The sequence below is a fragment of the Plasmodium vinckei genome (assembly GCF_900681995.1).
Source record: "Plasmodium vinckei vinckei genome assembly, chromosome: PVVCY_07".
Taxonomy (NCBI): domain Eukaryota; phylum Apicomplexa; class Aconoidasida; order Haemosporida; family Plasmodiidae; genus Plasmodium; species Plasmodium vinckei.
Genome location: NC_051299.1, coordinates 1,222 through 17,500, shown reverse-complemented (window position 1 = coordinate 17,500; position 16,279 = coordinate 1,222). Strand labels below are relative to the sequence as shown.

Sequence of the window (16,279 nt, the reverse complement as noted above, 5' to 3'; positions counted from 1 at the left end):
AAAAACATAATTCTTTCTAAATAATATTTATATACAAATATAAATATAATAAAATATACTTATGAGGGAGTGCCACTATTCCTCGAAAGAGGAATTGGCGTAGTTTACATTCAGCGGTCCGATGATTCACAGTCATTGCAATTTTCATTGCTTATCGCACTTTGCTGCGGCCTTCATCGCTGTAGGAACCAAGACATCCATCGTTAAGATTGTGCTAAATAATATTTTTTTATATAATACAATTATATATATTAAATACAGATAATATATATTAAATTGTTTTATATTAAAAAAATAAACACAAAATTTAAATAAAAAAAAAAAACATGCAAAAAATTGATTGTTAAGACTTGTTAGTATGTATTTTTATTATAAATACTAAATACATATAAATTAACTCACTATATATACAAAAGTACATATAATAAATTAATTATACATATTTAATATTTATAACAAAAATACATACAAGATTCATATATTGTTAAAATTACTAATTTAATAATAATAGTATAAATACAATTATTATTAATTTAATAACTAACAATACATAAATCTTTTTTTGGTGTAATAATAATGATCCTTCCGCAGGTTCACCTACGGAAACCTTGTTACGACTTCTCCTTCCTTTAAAAGATAGGATTTACGGTCCTTCCAAAAAAATAAAAATAAAATTCCTATTTTCTTGTCCAAACAATTCATCATATCTTTCAATCGGTAGGAGCGACGGGCGGTGTGTACAAAGGGCAGGGACGTAGTCAGCACAATCTGATGAATCATGCTTACTAGGCATTCCTCGTTCAAGATTAATAATTGCAATAATCTATCCCCATCACGATATGTATTGATAAAGATTACCTACACTTTTCAGTGGAGGAAAAATATATCGCGCCCAGGCATGACCCAGGCGCAAATATAAATTTAAGCACTCGTTTTACATATCAGTGTAGCACGCGTGCAGCCTAGTATATCTAAGGACATCACAGACCTGTTGTTGCCTTAAACTTCCTTGTGTTAGACACACATCGTTCCTCTAAGAAGCATTAAATAAAGCGAATACATCCTTACCAGAAGAGAGGCATGTCGTAAATGCGAGAAGCATAGCAAAAGAGCAAAAGGTAAACCAATTGATTAAGCTATGTTCGCATAAACGTCAAAACCAATCCCCCGATAGAGGATATAGCGTACTCGCCGCTAATTAGCAGGTTAAGATCTCGTTCGTTATCGGAATTAACCAGACAAATCATATTCACGAACTAAAAACGGCCATGCATCACCATCCAAGAAATCAAGAAAGAGCTATTAATCTGTCAATCCTACTCTTGTCTTAAACTAGTGAGTTTCCCCGTGTTGAGTCAAATTAAGCCGCAAGCTCCACGCCTGGTGGTGCCCTTCCGTCAATTCTTTTAACTTTCTCGCTTGCGCGAATACTCGCCCCAGAACCCAAAGACTTTGATTTCTCATAAGGTACTGAAGGAAGCAATCTAAGGAATCCCCGGAGGGAAACCTTATTTAAAAATTTTCATCCAAAACCTAGTCGGCATAGTTTATGGTTAAGATTACGACGGTATCTGATCGTCTTCACTCCCTTAACTTTCGTTCTTGATTAATGGAAGTATTTTAGGCAAATGCTTTCGCAGTTGTTTGTCTCCAGAAAATCTAAGAATTTCACCTCTGACATCTGAATACAAATGCCCCCAAGCTACTCCTATTAATCGTAACTAAGCCAAAATAAGAAAAAAGAACAAATTTGACTTGTTCAATTTTGTTATTCCATGCTATAGTATTCAAACGCGAAAACGCTTTAAATGTTTGCTTTGAACACTCTAATTTACTCAAAGTAACGAGAAACCCAGTGATTGCTCAAAGGGTTCTCAAAGGGCCGGTAATTAAAAGAACTACAACGAGGCATAGAGATATCGAGGCAGAGCCAAGTTCTCGCCAAGTGAGTTGCTTAAAATAATGATACCCTTGAAGTTCAACTACGAGCGTTTTAACTGCAACAATTTTAATATACGCTATTGGAGCTGGAATTACCGCGGCTGCTGGCACCAGACTTGCCCTCCAATTGATTTTTGGGAAGGTTTTAAATTCCCATCATTCCAATTATAAAACCAAAATTTGGCCTTATATTGTTATTTCTTGTCACTACCTCTCTTATTTAGAATTGGGTAATTTACGCGCCTGCTGCCTTCCTTAGATGTGGTAGCTATTTCTCAGGCTCCCTCTCCGGAATCGAACTCTAATTCCCCGTTACCCGTCATAGCCATGTTAGGCCAATACCCTAACATCAAAAGCTGATAGGTCAGAAACTCGATTGATACACACTAAATATAGTAAATATATTATGTGTTACTTCTTTGTTATAATTCCTTTAATTAAAAAATTTTCTTATAAGGCTTAACAAATACATGCAGATACTCCGGGGAGTAAAAGCACTTAAAGCAAGTATTAGCTACAGCTTTTCCGTAGTTATCCTTATAATAAAATGTCAAGTAGATTATAACTGTTTTAATGAGCCGTTCGCAGTTTCTACATATAAAATATGCATATACTTTCACTTGCATGGCTTAATCTTTGAGACAAGCATATGACTACTGGCAAGATCAACCAGGTTACTATATATATCAAAATATATATTAAAATACTATATTATTATTTATTATTCTCTACTATACCTTTATATAATATAAAATTACACAAAAATATAATATAAAATAACATTAGCAATAATAAATAATATTTTATCTATATTTTATATATAGGCTTTGAATATCTTTTATAAAATTAATTATAAAAAATTTCAATTTGATGTTTTATATGTAAATTATCTTAAATTATTTCTTTATGTTCAAATATAAAGATATAATAAGATTAGTTGCACCTAATAAAACGAAGCACAAAAATATAAATAGCAAAAAATACATTAAATATTTTGTTGCCTTATTATTTTGTATTTCTTTATTATGATGCCCTTTTTTAATAACAATTTTATTATATATAAATATAATAAAAGTATTACTAATAGTATTTAACTGAACGGATATTAAAATCAATACAATAAAAAACTTTATATAATAAAAGTTATTATTGTGATTTTTTTTATTTAGAAATTTTTCAAGTTCGATTTTAAACATAAAAAATTTCATAAATTGGTCCAATAAAAAAAATATTATAAGTTGTTAATAAAACTTATTAATATTAAAAAAACTTTATTAATAATTAATATCATAAGCATATTATTAATACTTATACAATATATTAAATATATTGCATAAATACAATAAAAAATACTTAATTAATATTAATTATCCTTTCTTAAACTAAAATCAATTTACAAATAAATTGTTAATTGTTTTTAGTTACTAATAATAATTACTATTACTACTACGAGAAGAGGATAACTCATAATTATTATTCAATTATTTTATTTAATAATTTTTTTAAAAAACAATTTTTTAAAAAATTTGAATTTTGAATTAAATGATATGATCAATTTTAATGTTTTAAGGTACCAGGGTATGCCCCCCCCAAACATATATTTTTTATTTAAATAACACATATTAAGCACTTCAATTTATGGTCCGTGCACCGAATATTATTAGCCCACATAATATATAATAAATATTATATACTATATTTTTTATGTGGCTTTTCATAATTTCATAAGAAAAGAGCCCACTAATAATTATATACTATATATGTTTTAATATTTATGCATTATTCCCTTAAATTATTTTTTCCGTTAGCTTTCCATGGATATGTACCTATTCCTTTAATTATGATTCAACTGATGTATTAAGAAAAAATAATTTTTTTATGAATTAAATTTATTTAAAACGGAAATTTAATATCTATAATAAACATATATCTCTAATCGAATTTTATTATTATTAATCATTATTTATTCAAATTTCTTATTACTTTTTTTGCAGAATATTCATTTTTTAATATTTCTTATTTTAAGTCTAAGCATGCTTGTTTACCAAAGCTATGCAAACTACAAAAGGCAAATAATATATCTTATATTCATTAGTTACCTCAATGAATTATACAAACGTGTATATAACCATGAATATGAAAATATTAAATAGTATTTTCTAAACTGACCAATTACTCCGGGTATAAACGTTTAAACAAAGGTACAACCTTTTTATAAATAAAAAATAGTTTGTTAATTATGAGAAATGCATAATAATTTGGGGATATTTTATAATAATCTGAGTTTCTTTATTATTACGTAGATATATTGGATTCTATCCTTTATATGCATATATGCTTATTTATTGAACTCAACACCTTTTAAGAACAAAAATAGAACAACTTGCATTATACGTTGGTAAACCCTGGTACATGCAAAAAAAATACTGTGTTTAGAAAAATACATAAATAATTATTATAAGAAATGCATATACTTCTATATTTTTATTTTATTAATTTATATATTTGGTTAATCATTTATAATAATAAGTTTTGATTCATAAACACAAAAAAGTAAAAGTATAAATGAAAAGGAATATTCAACTAGTGAGACTCTCTATATATAAAGCATATATTATCCATTTGTAAAAAAATAATACACTATGAAAATATATTTAATCATAACAATGATACTTAAAAAGAATATAACGAGAGCAATAAAAAAATAATTAAAACATATATTGAATTAAAACAAATATAAAAGAAATAATATAGTCAAAAACATATATATGTATATATATGCAGATTGCCAAACGTTATTTGATTAATTCATGGCACATTAACATGCATTTTACGCTTATATACATATGGGATAATTATATAATAATTATTAATTATTCTATCTATTTATTCTCTAGCTTTGGGTATTGTTTAATAAAGAATAAATACATATATTTACATATTTATATGGATGTGGTCGCTGACACAAATTTTAGCGATAAACATATTTACACGTCTTTGTTTACGGTGATTTATATATACAAATAAAGGAATGCTTAAATGATTATAGAACCATGTCATATTTTTCGTTTTAGACATTTTTTGATAATGAAGGTATTACTTTTAGTATCATTAAAAATAAAAACTTAATATAATCGGTGATTAAGCCGTTAATTGACTCTTGACCCAATTTTTACATTCGAGGCGAACCGTTTCAGTAAGTCTATTATTGTTATTTAATTTGTTTTTAATTACCTTTTCCCATATTGCTTCTACGTCATTTTGCCAATTTACAACTCGTTTATTGAGTACTTTATTCTTTAATTTGCTCATTACCTTTTTTAATAATTGATCATCTTTGTTTTTTATTATGTGTTTTTTTTTTGAGATATTCTTAACTAGATCATGCCAATTACATAAAGATTTACTATATTCCACTAAATTGGGTGAATTTTTTTTGACTTCCATCAATGCATCAAATAATGCTGTATTCCAATCATTATATTTACAATCCTCCATGTAATCCCAATAATGATAAACTGATTTTTCAAATTCAACCCATTTATCTACAAGCTCATTAAATTCCATATCATTTGAAACATACGCTCCCATAAAATTACTATATGGTATTTCATGACTCAGTGATGATAAAATCCGAGAATTTATTTTTACATTACCAATTTCTTCTTTTATATTTCCATTGATTTTTTTTTCGCAAAGACTGTAATAAAAAAAAAATATATATATAAATAAATGGAGTTACATTTTTGTCGTGGTATATATTTTGGGTATATAAAAATGTTTATATTCAAATTTGGGGCAATTTGTAGAATAGCATACAAAACAATAATGAAATAGACATTATTTCATGATTCATTATATTTTATAATATTTTGGGCATACAGTAATAGGCATAGAACAACCAAAAGGAGTGAAGCCACAAATTTACGATGTTTAAACTGTTTTGTATTCATTTTTTAATTTTATTTTTAAATTAATATTTAATAATTTTTATATAGAAAAATAAATATTCTTTTAATTAATTTCGCCAATAACTTTTGTTTTATAAAAAATGTATAACATGAATATTTTATTGTACAATATTTTTATTATAGGATTTTATAATAATGTAAATAATAAAAGCAATATCTATAAAATATATTAAAAATTTTATTATCAAATGTTGTATTTATTTTATTAATTATTTGTTAATTATATATATGCTATTATATTGTTGTGATGCTTTAAAAATAGTTCCGAAATTAATAAATTATAGTTTTATCTAATTATAGGCAATAAATTTTTAGTATCTTAAATGATTTATATTATATATTTTTTTTATGACTTTTTAGAATAATAATAATACAGTGAAAATATTTATTATTATTTTAGAACTTTCAATACCAATAAAGGTATTTTTATTGAAAAATATCTATAAAAGTTATTTATTTATTTTAATAGCAAAATATTTAAATAATGTTTCATAGAAAAATTTAGAAAAGATCATAAACCACTCAAATTAATTTTTTTTAGTTTATTTTATGGGGCATAAGATAAAAAACAATTATGTTACATAATTTTCTGTTTTTCAGTATCATTTAAATAGTTAATAGCGGAAATATTATTAACATTTTTTTTATGACAAAAAAAAATATATATATTTTGCATAATATACAACCCTAGTCTTATACTATTATATATAATAATTGTTTAGCTCACTACTTGATCACTTTTTATATATTAATATGAATTTGGTAATTTCATGTTTCACATGAAAGAATGTTTTTATAAGAAAACAAATATAATATATAAATATAATTTCTTTCTTTTTCAATTTACTTTTGGATATTAATGCATAGTATTTTATGCATCTAGTTACTTGTCACACTTTGAAGTATAATTATTATATAATTGGCTACATATTATATTTATATATATTAAAATGGATAAATAAGTGGGTTTTGGTGTTCTTTATATTGAATAATATATATGTAATAAAAATAAATTTTTAGGATTAAAACTTATTATTTGTGTTTTAAATAAACACAAACTATATTTAAGTATATATGCACTCATAAATATAAAACAGTTATATTATGTAAATTGAAATCTAAAAATGTATAAATACATAGATAGCAAGAGTACCCCTAAATAATACTTTATTTATTACACACAAATAATAGAGATACACAACCCTAAAAAGGGGAAATATATGCTATATCTAAGCATATATGCATGTATATTATTTAAGTTATCATACTTCGAATAAATACTTTTTAATAATAAGAAAATGAATAAAAATATATATAGTTTAGTTAGAATTGTTTCTTGTATCATTTTGATCATAATAATACCATATTCAACAAATAATGTAAGATGAAAATTGCAAACAATATAAATACATTTAACACTATTTCCTTTTATTTGCACATATATAGAAAATAGCAGCTACTTACGCATTTCTACGTACACATTAATTTATATATATTAATATGGATGTTAATTTGTAGAGTTTGTTTAATAAACCTTTTGGTGTAAATAGAAACTTCAATGACAAAAAAAAAATAAATAGAAGGTGTTTATCTGAAGGAATGGGGAATAGTTATCCCGGAATAGAATTACCTAATATTATCAGCATTGAAGAATATCAATATAATAATAATCCAAATTATCTAAAAAACCCAAAAAACGATGATCAAAATAAACCAGAGGTATCATCAGTATATCGAGGAGCCAACGATAGTAATTATATCGACTACTATTATAAAACGCTAAATAACAATTATATGCCTAATTATTATGAAAATAATGAGGTAATAAAATATAACGAGCCAAAGTTTCCTTATAATACCATGGCATCGGTATTAAATTCTGTAATAGAAGGCACTCCACTAAATAAGCCAGAGTCACCTTCCTTTGAATTAGCATTACGTAATATTGGAGATTATGTAATCAAGGAAGTATTTTCTCCTTCCTTTATAAATAATATTATGCCCCTTGGTGGTATAGTAGTTTTATGTTATGTGGCGGGGATGCTAGCAACCCTTTTAAGGTATATGATATCAATTTATTACTTAGGAAGATTATTAAAAATGTGGTATATGAAAGCATGCAGTAGAACGAAAGGGAATACCAATAAGAAGAACCTTCCACCCCCTTATGAATAGCAAATAATAATCACATTAATAAGAAAATAAGCGACAAACGACATATAATAATGCATACATATATTTATATAATATAGAAAATATAAATATATGTAACACTTAAGTTGTGAAAATACTATATGATTAATATAATTATCAAATCATTTGTGAATTTTCATATGTGTACACAACTCATATATGACTTTCAGGAAAATTATATGATTAAAAAGATAAAACATATATTTACTCATAATATAATAATATTTTTTTAGTATAAATCATTATTAATTTATTTACTTTGTGATATTCGTTATATGTATATAATTTTATATATATACATGTGTTTATATTTTATATATGAAAGTAAAATTTGACAATTTTTCATCTTTTGAAGTTTACTAATAGAATAATACTATAGGTATTTTCATAAACGCATTACATTTGTTTAATTGAGTCAATAGTATTATGGTAATATATATGTAAAAGCATATTTTACTCCATTATATATATGCCTTTTATTCATGAATGTCTTTTATATACATAACCTAAATAAAATTTTCTTTCGTAACACTAGAACAAAATGTTAATATATATAACATTCCTATATTCATAATTGCATTTTTCATAGCTAAATAGGAATAGTAACTTTATCGAATTGTATGATAAGGCATAATAACAAAATTAAATTGCTACTATTATGTGTTTTACTGTTTAATAATTAAAAATATATCAAATATTGTTGTGTTAATTTATTATTATACATGTGTACAAAATTAATTAAAACAATTAGTATAGACATATATGTGCAATATGATGCAATATTGCCGTTTTTTTATATTGCGCAACCCGCGAAGGGTTCTGAAACAATAATTTAAATTAAAAAAATAATACAAACAAATAAAAGACTTTTTTAAATAAAAATATTCATAGAATGAATATATTATGTTATAGTTAATTCAACAGAAGCATCTTCACATAAACCCTGAAGCTTTAACCCTAAACCATCAACCCATACACCCTGAATTATCATGCCCATTTCCGGAAGCATAAACCTAAACATTGCAATATCTTCATCGAATTTTTCATTTTCACCTTGTGTACTTAAATATTCTTCAAGTATTGCGGGTAATTTTTGTTTTTCAAGCGAATTAGGTATTGCAATGGTGCTGGATTCTTGTTTATGTTCGTCCTTTTGGCCGGACTGATAATTGTTAAGATCCATAAACATAGCATTTATCATATCTTCATACTCTTCTTCATATGGTCTAATATACCATCCTTTTATCCTGAGCTTATTTTTTCCTCTTAAAAATTTGGGAGCTTTATCAATGATAGTACCATTGGCTTCTGAGATAAAGGGGTCATCTAATTCAGTTTGATGGCATTCGTGATCTTCTATCATTGTTGGATTGAATTCATCTATAAATTTGATATCTGGAATATCAGGGTCGTACGCTCCCTTATCTTTAACTGATTCATCTATCTTATGTTTTTTTTTTGTTTTTTTTTTTAAGAATGAAAACTAAAAAAATAACAAAATTAAAAATATATCAAATATTGTTATGTTAATTTATTATTATATCTATATACAAATTTAATTAAAGCAATTAATATAGACATATATATATATAACATGATGTATTTTTGTGATTTTTTCTTATATTACGCAATCTATGAGTGACTCTGAGCCCAAACACTTTTGCGCTAAAGCTATATTAAATATTATTGAGGATATTAGGGCTAATGATATTGCATTCATCTTGAGTATTGTTTTTTGCAATTATACGTAGGTAAAGCTTTTTACATTATTGCCAACTTAAATATAAGATCACAAGATTATATTATATATATATATTCATTTCAAATGCAATGAATTATATATATACTAGCAAGAAAATACAAAAACAATATATATATTTTAGCAGCCTTAAGTTAATGTTAATATTAATATTACAATATAGACTTAAACAAATATTTTGATGGAATTAAAAAACAATAAAAATTTTAAAATTTATATTACAAAACACTAAAAAAAGTAAAAAACAAATATAATTATTACATAAAAATAATATTTAATTATTATGTTGTAATATTTGAATAAGATTAATTCTATTAAATCTTAATTACAGTTGTATAAAATGTTTTTTATAATTAAAAAAAAATCTTATATTTTTATTACTTATATAAATTAATTTAATTACTTAAAAATTAAATGAAAATATAAAAAATGGTTTTTATCATATTTTAAGAAAAAAATACAGCTATATAAATTTTTTATGCCATTTTTTATATGGAAGGCTTAGTGTTACATTAAATTATATATATCATAATATAATATTTTAACTGTTTTAAAATATAATATGTATCAATCATAAATCTTATTAATTGATGAATGACAATTTAATATTATATCTTTATGGCAAATAAATAAAAGTATAAAAAACTATTTCTATTAATATAAATTAAAATGTTGACAATTATATAAAATAATGAAATAAAAAAAAAGTGAATTTTTTATTGGAACGAAATAATTTCTTATGATATACTTTTTTATTAATATATGTTTTTTTAGACATTATAAAAAATGCTTTCATAAATTTTTATTGCGTTGTAAATAACGTCGGTATGATGAATCTTGATTTATAGTTTGCATATCTGCAATTTATAATTGTATATTAAAATATATATAGATTTGTTTCATTAAATTATAAAATATGCATATTAGTTCGCCCATATTATAGCGTAGACAAATTAATAAAAATGAATCTGATTATAACTTCATATATAAAATGATTATTGTAGATTTATCGGGGGAACTATAATTTAAATTAAAAAATGGGGCGTATAAATAAGGGGTTTTGTTAAACAAAAATATTCATAAATGAGCATATAATGGTATATATAATTCATTATAATCCTAAACTTCGAAAACATTAATATATAATTTCAGGAATCTATTTATTATAAATAGTATTGATTGTTTATATTTTATATTCGTATTTATAAAATACATAATTTTGTATTTTTAACGAATATTGTGTCTTATGACATAATTTTATTTTTGTTCTACTATTGATAAATTTGCAAAACACATTTGTATCAAATATAGTAAATGGAATAACTTCTACACGACAAATTAATCTAAATGCGTTATAAATGAACGACACTGCATATGCAAAATGGTAATATTATTAATTTTAAAAATGTTCTCTGTCGTTAATTAAAGAAACCTGGTGTCTATTTCCTTATGAAATAGATATATTCATTAAGCAATGTTATTATATAAAAAAACATATATATGCATCTAAATAATGTTTTCCACAAATTTACGTAATAATACTTATCTAATTTAAATTGGTTCAATAGCATTTTATTTTAAAAATGATATTCAAGTACTAAATTTTATTCTTAATTTATTTATCCTTAAAATTGCCTTACATATAAAGAAACTGCAAATAATAAATGTAAATGGTTATTATTTTACTTAACCTTTATTAATTATAAGAACATAAAAGTTAATTAAAAATAAAGTTATTACATAATTAATTTTAATTCGTATCAATTCACAAATTAATATTATATATAACTAGGCATTATATATAAATACCTTCAAATTGCAACTAAAATCATTATATACAAATTTAATTTAAAAAACAATTTAAACAACAAAGAAGCATATATATAATATAAAAAGATATAATATATTTATTACTATCTTTTCTGTTTTGACTTAAAAAAATAATTGAAAAAGTTACACTTATGCTTATAAAAATGCAAAATAATTAATATAAGCATTATTAACGCACATTTTATATTTCACTTTCTTATTCATCTTCTATTTCATCTTTTATTTTATCTTCTATTTTATCTTCTATTTTATCTTTTATTTCATCTTGTATTTCATCTTGTATTTCATCTTTTACTTCACCTTTTATTTCATCTTTTATTTCATCTTTTATTTTATCTTTTATTTCATCTTGTATTTCATCTTTTACTTCATCTTTTATTTCATCTTGTATTTCATCTTTTACTTCATCTTTTATTTCATCTTGTATTTCATTTTTTATTTCATCTTTTATTTCATCTTTTATTTTATCTTTTATTTCATCTTGTATTTCATCTTGTATTTCATCTTGTATTTCATCTTGTATTTCATCTTGTATTTTATCTTTTATTTCATCTTTTATTTCATCTTGTATTTCATTTTTTATTTCATCTTGTATTTCATCTTGTATTTCATCTTTTATTTTATCTTTTATTTCATCTTGTATTTCATCTTGTATTTCATCTTGTATTTCATCTTGTATTTCATCTTTTATTTCATCTTGTATTTCATCTTTTACTTCATCTTTTATTTCATCTTGTATTTCATTTTTTATTTCATCTTGTATTTCATCTTGTATTTCATCTTTTATTTTATCTTTTACTTCATCTTGTATTTCATCTTGTATTTCATCTTGTATTTCATCTTGTATTTCATCTTGTATTTCATCTTGTATTTCATCTTTTATTTCATCTTGTATTTCATCTTGTATTTCATCTTTTACTTCATCTTGTATTTCATCTTTTACTTCATCTTTTATTTCATCTTGTATTTCATTTTTTATTTCATCTTGTATTTCATCTTGTATTTCATCTTTTATTTTATCTTTTATTTCATCTTGTATTTCATCTTGTATTTCATCTTGTATTTCATCTTGTATTTCATCTTGTATTTCATCTTGTATTTCATCTTGTATTTCATCTTTTACTTCATCTTGTATTTCATCTTGTATTTCATCTTGTATTTCATCTTGTATTTCATCTTGTATTTCATCTTGTATTTCATCTTTTATTTTATCTTTTATTTCATCTTGTATTTCATCTTGTATTTCATCTTTTACTTCATCTTGTATTTCATCTTGTATTTCATCTTGTATTTCATCTTTTACTTCATCTTTTATTTCATCGTCATTATCCCTTTTTAAATTACGAAGCCAACCGATAATTTTTTTATAAAAGTGCTCATCTTTTGGCTCCTCCGTTATATTATTATTCATACCATCAACAATATGCAATTCTTTTTCATTTTCTTTTTCATCTTTTATTTCATCTTTTATTTCATCTTGTATTTCATCTTTTACTTCATCTTTTATTTCATCTTTTATTTCATCTTGTATTTCATCTTTTACTTCATCTTTTATTTCATCTTGTATTTCATCTTTTACTTCATCTTTTATTTCATCTTGTATTTCATCTTTTACTTCATCTTTTATTTCATCTTGTATTTCATCGTCATTATCCCTTTTTAAATTACGAATCCAACCGATAATTTTTTTATAAAAGTGTTCATCTTCTGGCTCCTCTGCTATATCATCATTCATACTATCACCAATATCCATTTCTTTTTCATTTTCTTTTTCATCTTTTATTTCATCTTTTACTTCATCTTTTACTTCATCTTTTATTTCATCTTGTATTTCATCTTTTACTTCATCTTTTATTTCATCTTGTATTTCATCTTTTATTTCATCTTGTATTTCATCTTGTATTTCATCTTTTATTTCATCTTGTATTTCATCTTTTACTTCATCTTTTATTTCATCTTGTATTTCATTTTTTATTTCATCTTTTATTTCATCTTGTATTTCATTTTTTATTTCATCTTTTATTTCATCTTGTATTTCATCTTTTACTTCATCTTTTATTTCATCTTGTATTTCATCTTGTATTTCATCTTGTATTTCATCGTCATTATCCCTTCTTAAATTACGAAGCCAACCGATAATTTTTTTATAAAAGTGTTCATCTTCTGGCTCCTCTGCTATATCATCATTCATACTATCACCAATATCCATTTCTTTTTCATTTTCTTTTTCGTCTTCTATTTCATCTCTTATTTCATTTTCTATTTCTTCCCCATCATTCCTTTCTAAATCATGAATCCAATCAATAATTACATTTAAAATTTCTTCATTTCCTGGCTCTATCGTTATAGCATGATTCATATTTTCAACAATGTGCAATTCTTTTCTATTAACCTTTGCTTTATCATAAAAACAAACCGATCCTTTATAACAGCAAATAGTATCATCTGTTGAATGTATAAATAATAAAGGAATATCTTTTGGTAAATAATCAATATTACAATCCAATTTGATTATTGCTTTTATAAGTTCAGCTACACAATTAAATTTTAGTCCAGTATTATTTCTAAATTTATCATGCTTACATACATTAGCAACATATTCGGACCTTTTATAACGTGATTCTGACGAAATTAGTGTATCCGGTGCAACATGAGACAGAAATTTTATTACAGGTAAACACAAATACTTAAATGTTTTATTTCCAGCATCCAATGGTGCTTTTAATTTCATCATACCAGACAAAGATGCGCAACCTTTAATATTTAATTTCTCTAAACAATTATAACGCTCGTCATATTTATCACTAATAATAATATTTGTTGTATTAGGGGCACTAAAACAGGAATTTTCTGAATCACAATCATTAAAATTGGCAATGCAATCCGCATTATTCCTATTTTCTATATCAAAATTATTAGAATTATTTACATCATGCACACTATTAATCATATATTTCATATCATCGTCATTTCCATTAATATCAATATAATTGTCTAATATGACGTTAAAATTTTTATATTTATTTTTATTTATAGCATTACTGTTATATCCTTTTCCTTTCCCTAATAATTCTAATATTCTTAAAGCAATATTCCCTCCCATCGAATGCCCAATAACATACATAGGAAGCCTTTTTTTTTTAGCTGTTACTATATCATGAGATTCATCATCCGTATGGTTATCATTTGAGATATTATCATCCGTATGGTTATCATTTGAGATTTCATCTTGAATCTGATTCATATATTGTATTACATCATCAATTAGATCTTCAAAATGATTAAAATTGCCTCTTAATTTTCCAATCGCTTGTGATTCGCCATGCCCTTGCAAATCTAGTGCATATACTGAATACCCATGTTGATTAAATTTTTCAATCCAACTATCTTTATAAATATAGTAATTATTATCGTCTATTACTAAGTCTTCATTGATATTTAGTATTTTTAAATTAGCTTTCATATAAGTTAATCGAGCATGAGATTTTAGCCCATGTATTAAGAATATAATTCCTACAGCATTTTTAACTACCCATCCATATGTTTTTAAAAGTAAACCATTTTTATTTCGGAACCAACCTACCTTAGGGTCACCATCTAATTTACATAATGTAGTACTTTCTAATTCATTATTACTTAATTCAATTCCTTCTGCCATTATTATTATGGAATATAATTATCCATATTACAATTTAAAAATATATATATTATTTTACAGCCAAGATATAAGCATAGATATATAATTAAAACTTTACTTTTCAAATATATGTAAATATATTATTAATACAAACAAATATACTATACTAAACGCATCATGGCTGTACATATACAAACTCTATATATATATTACATTAGTAACAGATAATATTAATAGCATTGCATGTACATTAAATATATAACAAATCGTAAACAAATTATAAGAAATAGAAAAAATGTATAATTATAGTTCTTTATCTTATTTTCGAAATTTTTTCTACATTTAATGCAATCAGATGAAATTACAATTAATAAAATAAATACAAATTATTATATATTGCTTGTTTTCCGGTAATATATTTTTGGTTATATTTGATTTTCTAATTTCGGTAGTTAAAATAGGCCCTAAGAAAAAATGCATATTTAAAATATATTATAGTTGTTATATATTATTTTTTATTAATAAATAATGATTAATATAATGCTTTTACTTAAAAAATAGCAATGAACCAATACAATATACATAGCATATTTATTTATGAAAGTTATGAAAAAAAACAACATAAGATGTTTTTTTTTTATTTTTTTTTTGATGTAATAACAACTATATTTAAGTTGGTATAAATAAAAAACTATATATATTATTATTAATGTAACTTTTTAATTATAACTATAAAATATAATCATTCTCTATAAAGAAATATTATTAATAGATATAATACTTTATAACTGTTAATGACTTATGGCATTTATTATACATTATAAGAAAGTACATAAAAATATTTACATTTTTTTTATTTCAAGTAATAAACATTTTATTTACCTTAAAATTATTGTCTACAATTAATAACATAATGCTAAAAGTTACATAATTTTAATCGTAAACTTT

The 16,279-nt window shown here is 23.6% G+C and overlaps 4 protein-coding genes and 2 non-coding genes across 6 annotated transcripts in view; 1 reads left to right on the top strand and 5 right to left on the bottom strand.

Annotated features, from left to right (window-relative positions):
- Positions 1–211, bottom strand: part of PVVCY_0700060 — a 7,327-nt gene extending 7,116 nt beyond the window's left edge. Inside the window, exon 1 of the ribosomal RNA XR_552298.2 lies at positions 1–211. This exon is cut by the window's left edge and continues 7,116 nt beyond it. This is a non-coding gene — a ribosomal RNA (ribosomal RNA).
- Positions 212–574: 363 nt separating this feature from the next.
- PVVCY_0700050 lies at positions 575–2,616 on the bottom strand. The gene has a single exon (XR_552300.1). It is a non-coding gene; the product is annotated as a ribosomal RNA (ribosomal RNA).
- A 2,466-nt stretch (positions 2,617–5,082) lies between these two features.
- On the bottom strand, positions 5,083–5,894 carry PVVCY_0700040 (Plasmodium exported protein, unknown function; the record flags this gene model as incomplete). The annotated part of the gene is made up of 2 exons (XM_037634155.1): positions 5,083–5,641; positions 5,824–5,894. 2 exons carry the CDS (start codon positions 5,892–5,894, stop codon positions 5,083–5,085), a joined length of 630 nt encoding a protein of 209 aa, XP_037490299.1.
- A 1,316-nt stretch (positions 5,895–7,210) lies between these two features.
- Positions 7,211–8,087, top strand: PVVCY_0700030 (Plasmodium exported protein, unknown function; the record flags this gene model as incomplete). Its single annotated transcript, XM_008628568.1, has 2 exons — positions 7,211–7,291; positions 7,431–8,087. 2 exons carry the CDS (start codon positions 7,211–7,213, stop codon positions 8,085–8,087), a joined length of 738 nt encoding a protein of 245 aa, XP_008626790.1.
- Positions 8,088–9,006: 919 nt separating this feature from the next.
- Positions 9,007–9,825, bottom strand: PVVCY_0700020 (erythrocyte membrane antigen 1; the record flags this gene model as incomplete). The annotated part of the gene is made up of 2 exons (XM_008628567.1): positions 9,007–9,588; positions 9,733–9,825. 2 exons carry the CDS (start codon positions 9,823–9,825, stop codon positions 9,007–9,009), a joined length of 675 nt encoding a protein of 224 aa, XP_008626789.1.
- Positions 9,826–11,890: 2,065 nt separating this feature from the next.
- On the bottom strand, positions 11,891–15,352 carry PVVCY_0700010 (lysophospholipase, putative; the record flags this gene model as incomplete). The annotated part of the gene is made up of 1 exon (XM_008628566.2): positions 11,891–15,352. The coding sequence occupies one exon, from the start codon at positions 15,350–15,352 to the stop codon at positions 11,891–11,893; it is 3,462 nt and encodes a 1,153-aa protein (XP_008626788.2).
- Positions 15,353–16,279: the final 927 nt, after the last annotated feature.